Raw genomic sequence first — 18,797 nt, forward strand, 5'->3', positions numbered from 1 at the left:
GAAAAAAGGGGTTTTCTTTACTCAAGATTGACTCTATACTGAATACATTGAAAGTGATTGTGTTTGGGTGACAGTACAAAGAAATTTATGCAATACATTTGTTTATGTAACCTTTTCTTTTTTTTCTTTTTCTTTGTTGTTTTTATTCTTTCAAGTAATTGAGACTAATTCTTGTTTAAGAAATTATATATAGTAAATAAACAAGGTTTATATTTCTTTATACTTCCCTGAAGTGTAGTCTTTAAGTGAAGTATGTCAGGGTGTAAGGGCGTCTCACCTACTTCAATAGACTTGGGGAGGGAGGAGTATGTGAACTTTTTATATATAATTCTGTCTCACATATATTTTTACTTCAGAAGGCTTTCTCGTGACGTTAAACTAACTGAAGCCTACCCTTGTCAGTCTGTAGGGCCATTCACCCATAAGGTAGGAAACAACATACATACTCTATTGTGTACAGAGACTAAAAGCACTGGGGGCGGGGACAAAGATCCTTTCGTTACTCAGTCTTCCAGGGCAGCACTAATTCATTCCCTTACTATACGAGAATAATTGTTTCCGTTACACATATAACCATTGCTAAGACAATTTGTAAAAGTTGTTTGAGGAAGGAAATTATTATAAAACAAGAAATGGCATATACAGTAAACATTAGTAGATGGAATTTATGCCAACATTGGCTAGTGGATAGAAAGTGCTACACCTGACAGTTTGTCCATGTATAAATATTTTTAGTAAGGCTAAAAATTAAAAGAAGCCTGCAAAGCCTCTCTTACAATAATGAAAACAGATTAACATTGTCTGCTGATTACATACTTTTTTAGAATGAATGCATGCATGGAAATTTTGATCAGATAGCAGTTACATTTTATGTGGATGTAGTTTCATTTGTCAGTAAAAGGTTAGAGCAGGTTGTTTTTCTTATGTGGCGACTCGCCGCTGCATCAAGCTGAACACAGACATGGGAAGCCCAAATTGGGGGTAAAGTGTCTTTATTGGGGATTCAAATCTTATTTTATTTTAAATCTTTACAGAACAAAAAATCAGTTAAATGGAGTTTGAGGAAGGACAGTCAGCAGATAACGTACCTCTGTTTTTAACAGTATGTGGGGGGCCTTTGCAGGACTGTGATGGTGTTTTGTTCACAAACAATTCTATTTTTAAACAAAATATTTTAAGTGAACAAATAATTGTAATTAATTTTCATGTACTAATTCATATTTATTTTAACTTGGAGTTTGACCGAATCTCACAAGACGGCACTGATTCAGTACAAACTGAAGGAACTAGTTTATTAATGATTTAATTGAATGGGACTTGCAGGTCATCAAAAAAATGAAAGAAGCTGTTAAGTTTAACATTAATGTTGAGTGTAAGTAATACGAGTTCAACATGAGAAGAAGTGATCGAAGCCATGCTATGATAATATAATAATATAATCAAATTGGAGAAGTTATCTGTGCACAAATCCCAATAAAAAAAAAATAAAAAAAAGGAATATGGTTCTGCTGACTCATGTTGGCTCAGCTGATATAAGCATTTGATAAATTTAGGGTATAACAGCACATTTGAAAAGTGTTTAGTACTAAGACAATCTTGAAATGTTTTTATAGCATTGAAAACTACTTCATACATGTATGTATATATAAAAAAAAAGAAAAAGATTTGTATCCTGTTTTGTGATGACTCGTAAAAGTAGCCATTATGTAACTCATGTCTTTTTTGTTTTATTTGTATAGTTTGTTACTTTATATTTACTATACAGTTTTATCTGTGAAAAGGGTTTGGGCATACATTCAGTTTAGTGCATTTTATATGAACATCTGAATATCAAGCAATAAATCTAACTAAATACCTAAAATCGTCAAAAGATAAGATACAATATACCTTTATTCGTCCTACAGTGGGGAAATTTCTTTGTTACAGCAGCAAAGAAAAAGAAATGTGCAAATATATAAAAGAATTGAGACATAATTCAGTATATACACAACACAATGTATAAATACAAAAAAAGACAAACGAGACCATGAGTAAGAAGTATCAGACATATTGTACATAGGTTATATTGAACAGTTTTAAATTATTGTTATTGCACATGTTGTTTAAAAAAACTTTATTATTGTTATTATTACAGTTAAACAGTAATAACAGTGTGTATTATGGTGACTGGTTCACTGGGAGCAGGTCTGATTGTAAAGTATAATAGCAGCAGGGAGAAAAGACCTTCTGTATTACTCCTTCAGACACTTAGGATGTAACAGTCTGTCACTGAAGGAGCTTCTCAACGATGAAACTGTTTCATACAGGGGGTGAGAGTCGTTCTACAGCAATGATGATAGTTTAGCTACTATTCTCCTTTCTCCCACCTCCTGCACAGTGTCCAGGGGGATCCCCAGGACTGAGCTGGCCTTCCTGATCAACTTGTCCAGTCTCTTCGTGTCTGCAGTAGAGATGCTGCTGCACCAGCAGACCACACCATAGAATATGGCTGAGGCCACCACGGAGTCAAAAAAGGTCTTCAGTAGCTCTCCATAGTCTCCTCAGCAGAAAGAGTCTGCTCTGTCAATACAAACATTTTAAATTAGATAACAGTCATTAGATTTAAGGAGTCTGTTTTAAAGGTCTAGCTTATACTGTATACAGAAGTGTTTTCTGTTTGTTTATTCTGTTCTTGCATTTTATCCTTTATTCAGTAATTAGTGACTAAAGCTTTAATTCTGTGGTTCACAATACAGTTCAGTAGTTTTCATTTTAGTTGTGTGTCTGGTTATTAAATATTTCAGAAACATCTCATTCTCACTAGATAAAATAATGTTTTTCCTGGTGTGGTAGTCCTAAGTATGCTAGATTGAGCAGCAATTTATCTATATTAAATTTGTTTTAGGGACCAGACAAACTTAGCCTGCCAAAGGAACAGACAAACTATTAGTGTTGTTTGTTACTGAAATAGCTAAAAGCAACAGGTTACAAAAAAAATCATATTTTATGATATAAATAAGGAACAATGTTTTTGATTTGTTTTTTGTTTTTTTTGCATCACATAGAAAACAGAGAAAAAAAAGACAATTGTGTGTAGTTTAGTAGTGGGTTTTATTTGTATAGCGCTTTCAACAAAAGGCATTGTCAAAAAGCTGCTTTACATAGATAATGAGGTTATGATGTGTGTGTGTGTGTGTATATATATATATATATATATATATATAATAAATATATTATTTATTTATTTATTTATTTATTTTAGTGCCTGTAAGTTTGTTTGCTTATAATGTTATCCCTAATGAGCATGCCAGTGGCAACTGTGGCAAGGAAAAACTCCCTGAGAAGAAACCTGGGAAGGAACCAGGTTTTAAAAGGGAACACATGCTCATCTGGGTGACACCAAATGTCCATTCATTACAGTTTCATCATTGTCGAAGTCAACTGTACAGTGATGGGCAGGGTTGGGCAAAGATAAATGTATTTAAGGAAAAATAAATAAATACCTTAACTTTAAGTGTATCAAATAAATGACAAAATACAGCAGTCACACCATGTATCAAAATAAACTACTTTATTTTCTTCAAAGGTCCATAATCTTCATGAGGTGGGACGTGACTGGAGCTGGCCAACCTCAGGATGCCTCGGGATGGGGAGAGAAAGAGAAGCAGTGGAGAGCAATTAGCGTAGCTGCTGTTCATGATATTAACAGCACAAGTTGATAATGTGAATGTGATCAGATATTCTGGAGCACAAGGTTATGATATGAGACATATGTTATGTGTAGGCTTTGCTAAAAAGATATATTTTTAATCTGCACTTAAACTGGGAGAGTGTGTCTGAGCCCCGGACACTGTTAGGAAGACTATTCCAAAGTTTAGGAGCTAAATGTGAAAATGATCTACCGCCTTTAGTGGACTTTGCTATTCTAGGAACTACTAGAAGCCCAGAGTTTTTAGATATCAGGGAGCATGGCGGATTGTAGCGTGTTAAAAGACTGGATAGATACATGGGAGCCAAACCATTTAGTGCTTTATAAGTGAGAAGTAGTAGTTTGAAGTCTGTTCGAAACTTAACAGGAAGCCAGTGCAGGGACGATAAAATTGGGGTTATATGGTCATATTTTCTTGACCTTGTAAGAACTCTTGCTGCCGCATTCTGAACTAACTGAAGCTTGTTTATTAATGATGCAGGACATCCACCTAGTAATGCATTACAGTAGTCTATTCTGGAGGTCATAAACGCATGGACGAGCTTCTCTGCATCGGATATAGATAACATTTTTCTTAACTTAGAAATATTTCTAAGGTGAACGAAGGCTGTTTCTTCATTGATATGATTGTTAAAAGATAAGTTGCTGTCTAAAGTAACTTCCAGGTCTTTTACCATTGAACTAGTGGTTACAGAACATCCGTCTAAATGCAGGTTGAGATGCTGGAGCTTCTGTATACTTGTTTTTGGGCAAATGAGCAAAATCTCCGTTTTATCAGAATTTAGTAGTAGAAAGTTATGGGTCATCCAATCTCTTATTTCTTTAACACACTCAGTTATGCGAGCTAATTGAGCTCTATCGCCTGGTTTTGTTGAGATATATAGCTGGGTATTATCAGCATAACAATAGAAGCTAATTCCATGCCTTCTAATAATATTTCCTAATGGAAGCATGTATATTGCGAAGAGCAGGGGTCCTAGAACTGAACCTTCTATTACGCCATAATTTACTACCATTAACCTGGATAGCTCTCCATTTAAGTCTATGAAATGGTAAAGATCAGACAGGTAGGATTTAAACCAGCTTAATGCCTGTCCCTGAATGCCGATGTAATTCTGTAAGTGATCTAGGAGGAGATCATGGTCTATAGTGTCGAATGCAGCACTAAGATGTAGTAAAACCAACAGCGAGATGAAGCCTTGGTCTGAAGCTAAAAACAGGTCATTAGTGATTTTAACTAGGGCAGTTTCTGTGCTATGATGGGGCCTAAAACCTGACTGAAACTCTTTAAAGATATTGTTCTCTTGCAAGTGGGAACATAACTGGGCAGCGACAATCTTTTCTAAAATATTAGACATAATTGGGAGATTTGAAATTGGTCTGTAATTCGATGGCGTGTTTGGATCCAGTTCAGGTTTTTTAATGCGGGGGTTTATGCTAACTTGAGTGATTTAGGGACGTGACCCTAGGATAGTGAGGAGTTAATAATATTGAGAATAGGCTCACCAGCTGTATATAACACTTCCTTCAATAGATGAGTTGGAATGGGATCTAACTGACATGTTGTTGATTTAGCTTTGGTAATAATATTATACAGCTCTTCCTGTCCTGTACATGTAAAACAGTGTAGATGTGGAGTTGTAGGCGAGATAATGTCAGGAGATGCTGTCAGAGGTTGGACCGCCACAATTGTTTTTCTAATGTTATCTATTTTTTCAGTGAAGAAATTCATGAAGTCCTCACTTCTAAACTGTGATGGAACACATTTTTCAGATCCCTAATTTCTAGTTAATTTAGCTACTGTACTGAAAAGGAAACTGGGATTGTTTTTATTGTTTTCTATGAGTTTGCTCAGGTGTTCAGCTCTAGCAGCTTTTAGCGCCTGTCTGTAGCTGAGCATACTGTCTTTATACGCAATTCTAAATACCTTCAATTTAGTTTTCCTCAATTTTCTCTCCAGATTACAGGCTGTTCTCTTCAGGGCATGCGTATGACTATTATACCAAGGTGCAGGTGCTTGTTCTCTAACCTTTTTTAACCGGATGGGGGCAACGGTGTCTAATGTGCTAGTGAGGACAAGGTCGTTGTTGTTAACCATTTCATCAAGATTATTAGCAGCTATGGGTTTAGTGAGAAATTGAGATAAATCAGGCAGGTTATTTATGAATCTGTCGTTAGTGGTTGGAACAATAGTCCTACCAGGTCGATAACGTGGTGCAACACGGCTAATCTGCTCTACCGGTAGTGTGTACAATATGAGGTAATGGTCTGTGATGTCATCACTCTAAGGTAAAATATCTATATCAGTGACGTCTGCTCCGTGGGATATTATTAAGTCTAATGTGTGGTTAAAGCGATGAGTTGGTCCGGTAACGTTTTGTTTAACCCCAAAAGAGTTTAATAAATCGACAAATTATAATCCTAGAGCATCGTTTACATCATCTACATGAATATTAAAATCTCCTACAAGCAGCCCTTTATCAAAATTGATCAAGAGGTCTGATAAAAAACAAGCGAACTCTTGAAGAAAATCAGTGTAGGGCCCTGGGGGTCTATACACGGTGACCAGAGCGAGTTTCTATGTATGTCTGAAAGTACAATTTTAAGAACGAGCACTTCAAATGATTTAAAACTGAATCCTAATCTCTGACTAACATTAAGAGAGGCACTATAAATGGTTCCTACAACCCCCCGCCCCCCCACGACCAGTCTGACGGGGCTCATGCTTATAAACATATCCTGACGGTGTAGATTCGTTTAGACCCATATAATCACCTGGTTTAATCCAGGTCTCAGTGAGACAGAGTGCATCGAGATTATTATCTGTGATCATCTCATTTACAATCAGTGCTTTGGGTGCAAGTGATCTAATGTTTAAAAGACCAAACTTTAGAACTTCGTTGTGATTGTTTATCTGGCATTTTTCAGTTTTAACTGTAATAAGATTATTTCTGGATCTTGTGTATTTAATTCTTGGTTTTACTACACAAGGAATACAACCCCTGGCAAAAAGTATGGAATCACCCCTCTCAGAAGATGTTCATTCAAATGTTTAATTGTGTAGAAAAAAGCAAGCACATATGGCACAAAACAATTTTCACTCAACAATCCAAACCTCTGGCTGTATAAAACACTTAAAAAAACAAAACAAAAAAAAAACAAACAAAGATAACTATAGTCAATTACAACTGTTTTTACAGATCAAACAGAGGAAAATTATATGGAATCACCAAATAAAAACACTACTAGTACTTTGTTGCACCACCTCTGGCTATTATAACAGCTTGAATTCTCTGAGGCATGGATTTAACTAATGACAAACAGTATACTTCATCAATCTGTCTCCAGCTTTGTCTTAATTGCAGTTGCCAGATCAGCCTTGCAGGTTGGAGCCTTGTCGTGGACCATTTTCTTTCATTTCCACCACAGATTTTCAATTGGATTGAGAGCCGGACTATTTGCAGGCCATGCCATTGACATTATATGTCTTTCCTGTAGGAATGTTTTCACAGATTTTGCCCTATGGCACGATGCATTATTATCCTGAAAAATGATGCTACCATCACCAAACATCCTTTCAATTGATGGGATAAGAAAAGTGTCCAAAATCTCAACATAAACTTGTGCATTTATAGAAGATGTAATGACGGTCATCTCTCCCATACCTTTCCCTGACAAACAACCCCATATCATAAATGATTGTGGAAATTTTTATGTTTTCTTCAGGCAGTTGTCTTTCATAAATTTCATTGGAATGGCACCAAACAAAAGTTCCAGCATCATCACCCTGCCCAATGCAGATTCGTGATTCATCACTGATTATAACTCTCATCCAGTCATCCACAGTCAAAGATTGTCTTTCTTTAGTCCACTGAAACCTTGTTTTTTTCTGTTTAGATGTTAATGATGGTTTTCGTTTGGCTTTTCTGTATGTAAATCCCATTTCTTTTAGGCGATTTCTTACAGTCCGGTCACAGACATTGACTCCACTTTCTGCCTATTTGTTCCTCATTTGTTTTGTTGTGCATTTTCTGTTTTCAAGGCATATTGCTTTAAGTTTTCTGTCTTGGCGCTTTGATGTCTTTCTTGGTCTACCAGTACGCTTCCCTTTTACAACCTTTCCATTTGATTTGTAATTGGTCCAGATTTTAGAGACAGCTGACTGAGAACAACCAACATCTTTTGCAACATTCCGTGAAGATTTACCTTCTTCGAGAAGTTTGATAATCCTCTCCTTTGTTTCAACTGACATCTCTCGTGTTGGAGCCATGAGTTATGTCAATCATCTTGGTTCAACACATCACTAATGTGTGCAAGAACTCTTTTTTTAACTGCAGACTAATTAGCAGTTGTAATCAGATACTGGTGTTTGTTTTAGAAATGCAAAGTGCATGGTGATTCCATATAATTTTCCTCAGATTTGTGTGATTCCATGTTTCATATATGTGCTTGTTTTTTTTCTGCACAATTAAACATTTGAATGAACATCTTCTGAGAGGGGTGATTCCATACTTTTTGCCAGGGGTTGTAGATACGGTTCCTATAAATTGGGCTGTGTGCTCACTTTTAACTATTTGGTCTGTTGTATGCGTGTTCTCATAGTTGAAGATTTCCTGATGTCTTACCAGTCAGATGGTGTAAAGTATCCTAGAGATGTTATCTGATAGCACTGCTGCTCCAACTCTGCTGGGGTGCAGTCCATCAGGGCGGAAGAATCTAGGACGCTCCTACAAAGCCATTGTAGCAGACTGTTTATCTTAATGACAGTCCAAACCGAGAGAGAGAGAGAAAGAGAGAGAGAGAGGGGAGAGGGAGAGAGGGGAGAGGGAGAGTAGAGGGGTGACAGGGAGCAAGAAATACGGATTATTAAGCATAATTGTTACATAAAAGGGAGAGCCCGAAGCGAAAACATCCTTTTGTTTTTTTACAAAAACAAACGTTTGGAACAACCTACCTGCCAAGTTCAAAAACTGCACTTAGAAGTGTAATTGTCCCTAGAATTTATTCTGTTTTGCAGGCAAAGGGTGGTCACACAAAATGTTTAATTGGATTTTTCTTCTGTTCATTTAATTTTCATATTGTTAATTGATAAAAAAATAAAAAAAGAACAATATAAACACGAATATTAGGGCTGTCTAAATAAATGTTAATAACAGGTCAACACAAATTCATTTTAACAGTACTATTTTTATTAATGCAGCATGCATTTCTGTTTTACCATTCTTATTAAAATATAAATAAATATAAAATAGGCTAAATTAAAACCTTCAATGCAACACATATATTCATTATGTTCTAAATTTACTTATAAAAAAAAAAATAATAACTCCACCGAAAAATAATTTTTAATTACTAATCCTTTGTTTTACTGATTCCTCATATCAAGCACCAAAATCGCCAAAATGCTCTTATGTACAAAACCAGCAATTAAAACTGTCCGAGTGAAAACATAGCAAAAGTTTTGTTTGGTGTCCTAATGATTAACATACTTTAAAATACCTTAATGACTTTAAAACATTTACAAGAATATTTTGTGTTGAGTATGGTTTCAATGATAATAAACATACATGTACAGTACATAAAGCATCCATATTTGTCCATGCCCATGTTTATTAGGATATTAAAAAGTATTAATTTGGTTTATTTAGAACAGATAGAAATGTGCGATTAAGAAAGAGTTAACTCATGACAATCATGAGATTAATCTTGATTAAATATTCTAATCAATTGACAGCCCTAAAGAATTTATATCACAATTTGCTAGCAAAGTCCACTAAAGGCAGTAGAGCATTCTCACATTTACCCCCTGAACTTTGGAATAGTCCTGACAGTGTTCGGGGCTCAGACACACTCTCCCAGTTTAAGTGTAGATTAAAAACGTATCTTTTTAGCAAAGCCTACACATAACATAAACTTGTGCTTTAATACATCTGATCACATGCACATTATTAACTGGTGCTGTTAATATCATGAACAGCAGCTACGCTAATTTCTCTCCACTGCTTCTCTTTCTCTGCCCATCCCGAGGCATCCTAAGGTTGCTCCAGCCCCAGTCACATCCCACCTCATGAAGATTATGGACCTTTGAAGAAGTAGATGCCAAACTCCCAAACTTCCCATACCATCTAGAGACGTACCAGTGCCAATTGGATCCCACTACATGTGTGGCGTTTTGACATTGGACCTCCTGGAGTGTTTAATGGCATGGAGAAGCTGGTGTTGGATCTGTGATGATCGCAAATATTGAGCTATTTTATAAGTTGCTCAGTAGCTCCTAGTTTTATAACCACAAATGACTGTATAAGACTGTAGAAAGAATATTACTTATAATTTTACATTCCAGTGCTCATGTTAGTTCTCACTCTCCAGTGTTCTGTATTGTTTAAAGATTTATAATCACACTCTTGATGTCACCCAAATGAGGATGGGTTCCCCTTTTGAGTCTGGTTCCTATCAAGGTTTCTTCCTCATGACACCTAAGGGAGTTTTTCCTTGTCACAGTCACCACTGCTGCTCATCAAGGATAAATGCACACCATTCACCTTAACTGTTGATTTCTGTAAAGCTGCTTTGAGACAATGTCTGTTGAGAAAAGTGCTATAGAAATAAACTTGACACACACACACATATATATATATATATATATATATATATATATATATATATATATATATATATATATATATATATATATATATATATATATATACACAGTGAGGAAAATAAGTATTTGAACACCCTGCTATTTTGCAAGTTCTCCCACTTAGAAATCATGGAGGGGTCTGAAATTGTCATCATAGGTGCATGTCCACTGTGAGAGACATTATCTAAAAAAAAAAAATCCAGAAATCACAATGTATGATTTTTTAACTATTTATTTGTATGATACAGCTGCAAATAAGTATTTAAACACCTGAGAAAGTCAATGTTAATATTTGGTACAGTAGCCTTTGTTTGCAATTACAGAGGTCAAACGTTTCCTGTAGTTTTTCACCAGGATTGCACACACTGCAGGAGGGATTTTGGCCCACTCCTCCACACAGATCTTCTCTAGATCAGTCAGGTTTCTGGCCTGTCGCTGAGAAACACGGACTTTGAGCTCCCTCCAAAGATTCTCTATTGGGTTTAGGTCTGGAGACTGGCTAGGCCATGCCAGAACCTTGATATGCTTCTTACAGAGCCACTCCTTGGTTATCCTGGCTGTGTGCTTCGGGTCATTGTCATGTTGGAAGACCCAGCCTCGACCCATCTTCAATGCTCTAACTGAGGGTAGGAGGTTTTTCCCCCAAATCTCGCAATACATGGCCCCTGTCATCCTCTCCTTAATACAGTGCAGTCACCCTGTCCCATGTGCAGAACAACACCCCCAAAGCATGATGCTACCACCCCCATGCTTCACAGTAGGGATGGTGTTCTTGGGATTGTACTCATCATTCTTCTTCCTCCAAACAAGTTTAGTGGAATTATGACCCAAAAGTTCTATTTTGGTCTCATCTGACCACATGACTTTCTCCCATGACTCCTCTGGATCATCCAAATGGTCATTGGCAAACTTAAGACGTGCCTGGACATGTGCTGGTTTAAGCAGGGGAACCTTCCGTGCCATGCATGATTTCAAACCATGACGTCTTAGTGTATTACCAACAGTAACCTTGGAAACGGTGGTCCCAGCTCTTTTCAGGTCATTGACCAGATCCTCCCGTGTAGTTCTAAGCTGATTTCTCACCTTCCTTAGGATCATTGAGACCCCACGAGGTGAGATCTTGCATGGAGCCCCAGTCCGAGGGAGATTGACAGTCATGTTTAGCTTCTTCCATTTTCTAATGATTGCTCCAACAGTGGACCTTTTTTCACCAAGCTGCTTGGCAATTTCCCCGTAGCCCTTTCCAGCCTTGTGGAGGTGTAAAATTTTGTCTCTAGTGTCTTTGGACAGCTCTTTGGTCTTGGCCATGTTAGTAGTTGGATTCTTACTGATTGTATGGGGTGGACAGGTGTCTTTATGCAGCTAACGACCTCAAACAGGTGCATCTAATTTAGGATATTAAATGTAGTGGAGGTGGACATTTTAAAGGCAGACTAACAGGTCTTTGAGGGTCAGAATTCTAGCTGATAGACAGGTGTTCAAATACTTATTTGCAGCTGTATCATACAAATAAATAGTTAAAAAATCATATATTGTGATTTCTGGATTTTTTTTTTTTTAGATTATGTCTCTCACAGTGGACATGCACCTACGATGACAATTTCAGACCCCTTCATGATTTCTAAGTGGGAGAACTTGCAAAATAGCAGGGTGTTCAAATACTTATTTTCCTCACTGTGTATATATATATATATATATATATATATATATATATATATATATATATATATATATATATATATATATATATATATATATATATATATATATATTAGTGTGTGTGTGTGTGTGTATGTATATATATATATATATATATATATATATATATATATATATATATATATATATATATATTAGTAATTATTTTGTATATTTACACTACGGAAAAAAAGGAAAAATCCGGGGGAAAAATAGAGACGTATATTCAGCTAAGTTCCACCAGAGGGTGTTGTTTCTCTTTTTAGTCAGAGTAGTGGGACTATTAAGGGTTTAGTTACTGTACTGGTCTTTCCTCTCTCCCATATTACATTTACATTTGCGGCATTTAGCAGACGCCCTTATCCAGAGCGACGTACAAAAGTGCTTTAAATCTCTGGTAGTGAATAAATCTACACTGGTACGCCAGATTACAAACTTAATATAAATATATCCCTAGAATTCTACAAACTTGGAACGTACTAATTTAAGTGTTTGGATCATTTGCAGTGGTCGAATAACGTTCAATGGAAGACCTGCCAGCAGAGAGTTGTAGTAGTTGAGTCTTGAAATGACAAGAGACTGAACAAGCACCTGGGCAGCCTGTGTGGACAGAAATGGTCGAATCCTTCGGATGTTGTAGAGAAGAAATCGACAGGAACGAGCCACATTAGCGACATGTGAGAGGAAGGACAGTTCATTGTCCATAGTTTTTTTTTTTACCTGTTTTACCTGTCCATAGTTTTTCCATAGTTCTTGACCTGGCTGGGTATTTTATTTAAATTTGTACATTTTGTTATTTGTCATGAACTCAGCACAGCTACAGCTTAATGCTGTGGGGGTCCTAGTAAATTTTACAGTACTAAATAGAAATATAGGGTTACTTTTGTTATTTTCTTTTATGGTTTACAGATACATAGATCTAGCAGCCCTAAGAGTTTTTCTATAGTTCTGGAGGCTCTCCTTCCATGCTATTGGAAATAGTACCAATTTAATTTGATTTAATTGTCTGTCTATTTTAAGGCATGTGTGTGATTGTTATATCACTCTGATTTTTTACAATAATTTCTTTTAAGATGACACATTATCTAGACTGCATGTTACCACTGATAGCTCTGGGAGATATCGATTAAACTGCAATAAATTATGTGAATGCGCAATTGGGCCACTGTGTAAAATAAAAATAAAAACACAATAGAACATGTAAAATGTTGAACTTATAAAAAAAAAAAAAACATTTTATGGTAAATTTGATGGCTGCGGCACATCTCAACAAACTTGGGAAAGTGGCAAGAAAAGGCTAGAAATTTAAGTTACTAAAAAGAAACCACTGGAAGGTTATTCCCATCTAATGAGAATAATTAGATTAAATAGGCAACAGGTTAGTAACATGGCAGGGTCTCTTAAAAGTATATAGAGATTTACCAATCAGCAAAAATACAGACCAGCATCTACAAATTGTTACTTGTTTTGCTCGACCTTAGTGCAGCTTTTGACACCATTGATCATACTATCCTGCTTGCTAGACTCGAGAACTTTGTTGGAATAAAGGGAACAGCTCTCTCTTGGCTTAGGTCTTATTTGACTGATCACTATCAGTTTGTTGATGTAAATGGTGAGTTCTCCACACTCTCTGAGGTAAAGTTTGGTGTTCCGCAGGGATCTGTCTTAGGCCCACTGCTTTTCTCTTAATATATGCTGCCTCTGGGTGAAATTATACTTAAATATGGTATTCGTCTATTGCTATGCTGATGATACACAGCTGTATATTTCAGCATAGCCAGATGAGAGAGATCTGTTAAGAAATGTTGAGGAGTGTGTAAAGGACATTAGACACTGGATGCTTGATAACTTCCTTCTGCTTAACTCAGATAAGACGAAAGTACTTTTACTAGGACCACATGCAGTTAGAAGTACACTTTCCGATTATGTAGCATCTCTGGATGGTGTTTCTATCTCAGTGTGTACAGCAGTCAAAGACCTTGGTGTTATTATTGACCCTAGTCTTTCCTTTGAGGCTCACCTTAGAAATATTGCTAAAAATATGATTTCATTACAGGATGCAGAAAAACTAGTCCATGCTTTGTTACATCTAGATTAGACTACTGTAATGCTTTACTGTCTGGGTGTTTGAGTAAGTGCATAAATAAGCTTCAGTTAGTTCAGAATGCAGCAGCAAGAGTCCTCACTAGATCTAGAAAATATGACCACATCACCCCTGTTTGAATCTGTCTACACTGGCTCCCAATCAAATCTCGCATTGATTATAAAACACTACTACTGATGTATAAAGCACTTAACGGTCTCACGCCGCAGTCTTTTAGTGAACTTCTGTACCAATATGGTCCTTCACGCCTACTTAGATCAAAAGGTGGAGGCTGTTGGTACCTCAAATAATGAAGACTACAGCAGTGGGCAGATTTTATAAAGAATCTTCCCCTCACTCTCACACGTTTACTCAGGTTTGTTGACGGTGGTGTGGTGGGTCGACTCGTGTCTGTGTTACCTTCTGGTTCCTGCCCCTCTTCCCTTTTAAGATATTAATATTAAGATAATATTGTGTGTGTATGAAAATGTATGGCGGTTTATGGACATTTTAATTTGAATTAGTTATGATCAATTTAGGACGGAGCCCACCCCATATAATTAATATGAACGCGTCTGTGTCGGTCACGTAGCGCACTATGTGGCGTTATGGTATTCAACCAATGGGTTAGCGGTTTGTAAGTCTGACGTCACGAGTGCGGGCGCGCTCAGGGTGAAGGTGGGACGTACGCAGAGCTCGCGCACAAACGTCGGTATCCAGTGTTGGTGTTTTAGGTCAGGGGACTAGATAAAACGCATCAGAGGTTAGGGACCTCCGTTATGGCGACACACGACCCCAATGCATTAAGATGGACACATCGAACGGTGGAGAGTGTGCGTCAAGGTGGATAACGTAGAATCGGGTACGGAAAAAAAAAAAATTCTTCAGTTGTGGACGCGGCTTTATTTCTTGGGATTACCAAGGAGATTAACACAGACACGAGGTTTCGATATATATTCCAATCAAGAAACGTCCTGAAGAAGGAATGACACGATATGGCTAAATGTTTGCTTAAGGCAATGAAATAATTTGGAGGCAGTGCGTATTCCATCATCTCCTCACAATTTCCCATGGCACCTATTGGATCAGATCTTACAGAGCTGCTGCAAATGCTAAAAGGCCAGAGGCTATAAAGCAGTTCGATCTCTCGGTTTATTTTGCGATGTCAGCTTTCGGCCTCAATCCACACAACATTTCGTCCGTTGCGGCCGAGATTTCAGCACAAGCTGAGTTGGACAGCGCCTGCGCGGATTGCGACTCGCAAAATCCTCCAGCCTCACGAGGAACCTTCACTCATCCGCCCCCACTAACTCATCTGCATCAATCACTTCTTAACGCCGGGTCCGGAGGCCTTGGCACGGTCCTGGAAGAAGAACTGACCATGCTTACACGAGAACGGGAAGAAGAACTGGTCATAAACGAGCAGGACGCAGATCTTTTAGCGCTCTTCCGACAAAAAGAGAAGGACTTGGTTTTGGCTGCAAAACTCGGGAAAGCGCTGCTCGAGAGAAACCAAGACCTCACGAAGCAATATGAAAAAATGACCAAGGATCTGAATGAGAAACTAGAAGTAAGGCACTTTCAATTGTAATAAGATCTAGAAGTAAAGAAGCAAGAAGAAAATTTAAGTTTACTGATATCAAAACTGAACATTTTGCAGATTTTGTAATTAAAATCGCCTTGACTTTACATTATTTCCTATTTCTTTTAAAGATACAATGTACTGAGAGAGAGTTTAAGAAAACCAATGAACACAAAATTACTAAGATGTACAGTATGTTTTTTGAATGCCTAGCATTGCAGTTGGACAAAAATAATCATTATACAGTAAAAGGACTATGGGGCCTCTTCGTGTTCTATTAGAAAATATAGATACTATGAATATGGTATTTGAGAACAGCCCAGCTCTATACACCTTTGGCAAATATTGCAATAAATGGTCAGTAACATTTTCATCAGAATCGAAAAAGTGTGATGGCTGTGACGTTGATCATGAAAAGGATGTTGGTACAAAAAGGGTTGGTTTAAGTATTTCAAAAACTGTTAGTCCCCAGGAATCTAAACATAAGATAACATAACAAAATTAACCTAACAAAAGTCTGGCAGTCAAGTATGATGTAGTCTTTGTTGTGCATAATTTGAGAAAGTTAATACTTATATTTATGCCTATATATTTATGCCTTCAGCTTTATGAGTCTTAAAAATTTACCTTTTACAGAAACCATAATCTGGCAAAGAAAATGGTAAAATGTATTAAAAAAAATAAGAAACTGAAATCTTCACTCTTTAAATTAGCTTATAGTTTTAGTAAATCCTTACCCTATTTATATATTCTGCAATTTTATAACCTCTCGTTTGATTAGAAAGATACCCTTAGCATGTTGATCAGATTTTAGGATATTAAAAACACAAAAAGGAAAAAGCATAAGATGAGCTATCCCCTAATACTGTTAGATACTGTTAATTAAATTGGAATAAGGATTTCTTACCACCATACTCTCTCGTTCTAGTAGTTCCTATTTATTAATAATTCAATCTTCAGGAACTGCTTTATCCTTGTTGCAGGAGATCTAGAGTTTATATTAGGAACACAGAATACTTTAGATGGAAGCCCAGGGCATTATTTTGCACCATAAAAAATAATATATACACCAATTCACACCTAGCAGCCGCCTACCAGTATGCTACTGAAAGTGGTAGGAAACTACATAACCCAGAGGAAACTGCTAAAGATACAGGGAGAACCCAAAAAAACTCCATATAGACAGTCACCCAAACAAAATAGGAACATTGGTGCTGTATGGTGGCAAAATCAAAATGGGAACATTGGTTCTGTATGGTGGCAAAATGCTACCCTCTATGATTGACAACAAAATTCTCCATGACACTGTTACCTTGCACTGTTTGCATGTCTTAGTTATCTTGGCTATTCAAAGCCCTCTTTTCTTTCAGTGCATGATGTACAGTGCAACAAAGTCTAATCCTCAGCAATACCCAAAGGGGAGTTATGCCTACATCTACTACAGATTTGTACTATGACCTCATACCCTCTCTTCATTATCTACTTTAAGCTGTGCTGTCAAGCAAGGCATTAACACTACATAAAATGCTGTTAGGTTATTGAATTTATTTATTTATTTATTTATTTTTAGTGTTTTTTTTTTGTTTTTTTTTAAGTTTTTTTTTTTTTTTAAGTTTTTTGGGTACAGGAAGGGATTTTTCAGACGTCCTTAACCTACCCATTATATCATGTCTGCATGTTCTACTTTTTCAATAGTATATACAGTAGCCTTATTATGTATTCATTTGTTTTTAAACTATTCATTAAAATTCATTATTTGAAGTTGACCTAATAGTACCACTGATTTGACCTACATGTAAACTATAAGGATTATATATTATATTATCTTAAGTAAATGGTTGATAGGTAAATGTTATTAATAAAGTTTGTATAATCACAGGAAATTGAAGTTTAAATGTTGATTTATCACATTTATAACATCATTCGTTCATTCATTCATCCAACTTCAGTAACCACTTTATTCTGCTCATGGGTCAAGGTGAATCCGGAAATGCTAAACTCCATTTATATACTAAATTCAGGATCATGTCCCATGAACAGCCAGAGGTCCCTTCACAAACCTGAAGGTGTGCGAAAATGTCTGACTTAATTTAGCATTTTTCTCTTTTCTTTGCAGAATCTGGAGCAGGAAAAGCATGAGTTGCGGCAGCGTTTGGAGAGACGAGAAGGTGAGTGGGAGGGTCGAGTGGCTGAGCTGGAGACTGATGTGCAGCAGCTTAAGGGTGAGCTGGAGAAGCACAAGATACAGCTACGTGAAGCTGATCGGGACAAGACCCGCACCATTACCGAACTCTCTGAACAAAACCACAGTCTGCTCGAGCGGCTCAGAAGAGTAAGTGCACATTTAAATAGTTTGTCACAAGGGACAAAGTGGGTGATTCTACAAAAAAACCCTAAAGATTTTAGGGGATAAGACTATGACTAGTACAATTAAACTGGGTATTTGTTGATTTGTTGTTTATGGTTAGTATAGAATTTCACTTGTTAAGAAGACATTGTGAGTATTGTCATAATAATAAATTAAGGCCAGGCCTGTATTAATATAAGTAGTTTACAGTACTTACTAGGAGTGTAACCAAACTCAAATGTTTTGTTTAATGTTAATTAAATGTGTTTTCTTTATTCTTTAATGGCTAAATGGGCATTTAAATAAAACGCTGCTTAAAGGATCCCTTCTTTCCATCCACTTTGACATTTGTGAATGGAATTCCTTTTTACAACAGCCTTGTTGTTTTTAGTACTTCCTGATATTTCTGCACAAAGTGATAGAAAAAGTATGGGAAGTGTTATGGGAAGTGGTAGCTAAGTGGTTAATATATTGGGCATATGAATAAAAGGTGGTTTGTTAAAATTTCCAGCAACCCCAATTTCAACCCCAATTCCAAAGAATTTGGAAATATTTTTTCTTTAAAAATAATTTTAAAAAATTCAATAATCTTTTAAAATATTTTATTATTATTTCCTCAGCTTAAACATTTGATATAATTTCTACATACAATTGTGAATAAGATATGGGTTTCTGAAATTTGCAAATCATTGCATCTTGCATTTTACACAGTGTCCTAACTTTTTTGAAATTGGGGTTATATAAATAAAATAATTG

General features: G+C 36.5%; 1 protein-coding gene and 1 long non-coding RNA gene across 6 annotated transcripts in view; one reads left to right on the forward strand and one right to left on the reverse strand.

Moving 5' to 3' along the window:
• Positions 1-1,604: 1,604 nt before the first annotated feature.
• LOC310733434 lies at positions 1,605-8,772 on the reverse strand. Its single transcript, XR_014535747.1, has 2 exons — positions 8,643-8,772; positions 1,605-2,559 (listed from the first exon to the last, which is right to left on the reverse strand). It is a non-coding gene; the product is annotated as an uncharacterized lncRNA (long non-coding RNA).
• A 5,988-nt stretch (positions 8,773-14,760) lies between these two features.
• bicdl1 (BICD family like cargo adaptor 1) overlaps positions 14,761-18,797 on the forward strand; it is a 28,136-nt gene continuing 24,099 nt past the window's right edge. For all 5 annotated transcript variants that reach the window (XR_014535697.1, XR_014535698.1, XM_083554491.1 and 2 more), the window contains exons 1-2: positions 14,761-15,682; positions 17,811-18,026. Coding sequence is in view for 3 of the 5 variants with exons in the window: in XM_083554491.1 (XP_083410617.1) it covers positions 15,275-15,682; positions 17,811-18,026 (624 nt within the window). In the remaining 2 variants the exon portion in view is untranslated. The remainder of the gene's footprint in view (positions 15,683-17,810; positions 18,027-18,797) is intronic.

The sequence above is a fragment of the Silurus aristotelis genome (assembly GCF_946808225.1).
Source record: "Silurus aristotelis genome assembly, chromosome: 11".
NCBI classification, from domain to species: domain Eukaryota; kingdom Metazoa; phylum Chordata; class Actinopteri; order Siluriformes; family Siluridae; genus Silurus; species Silurus aristotelis.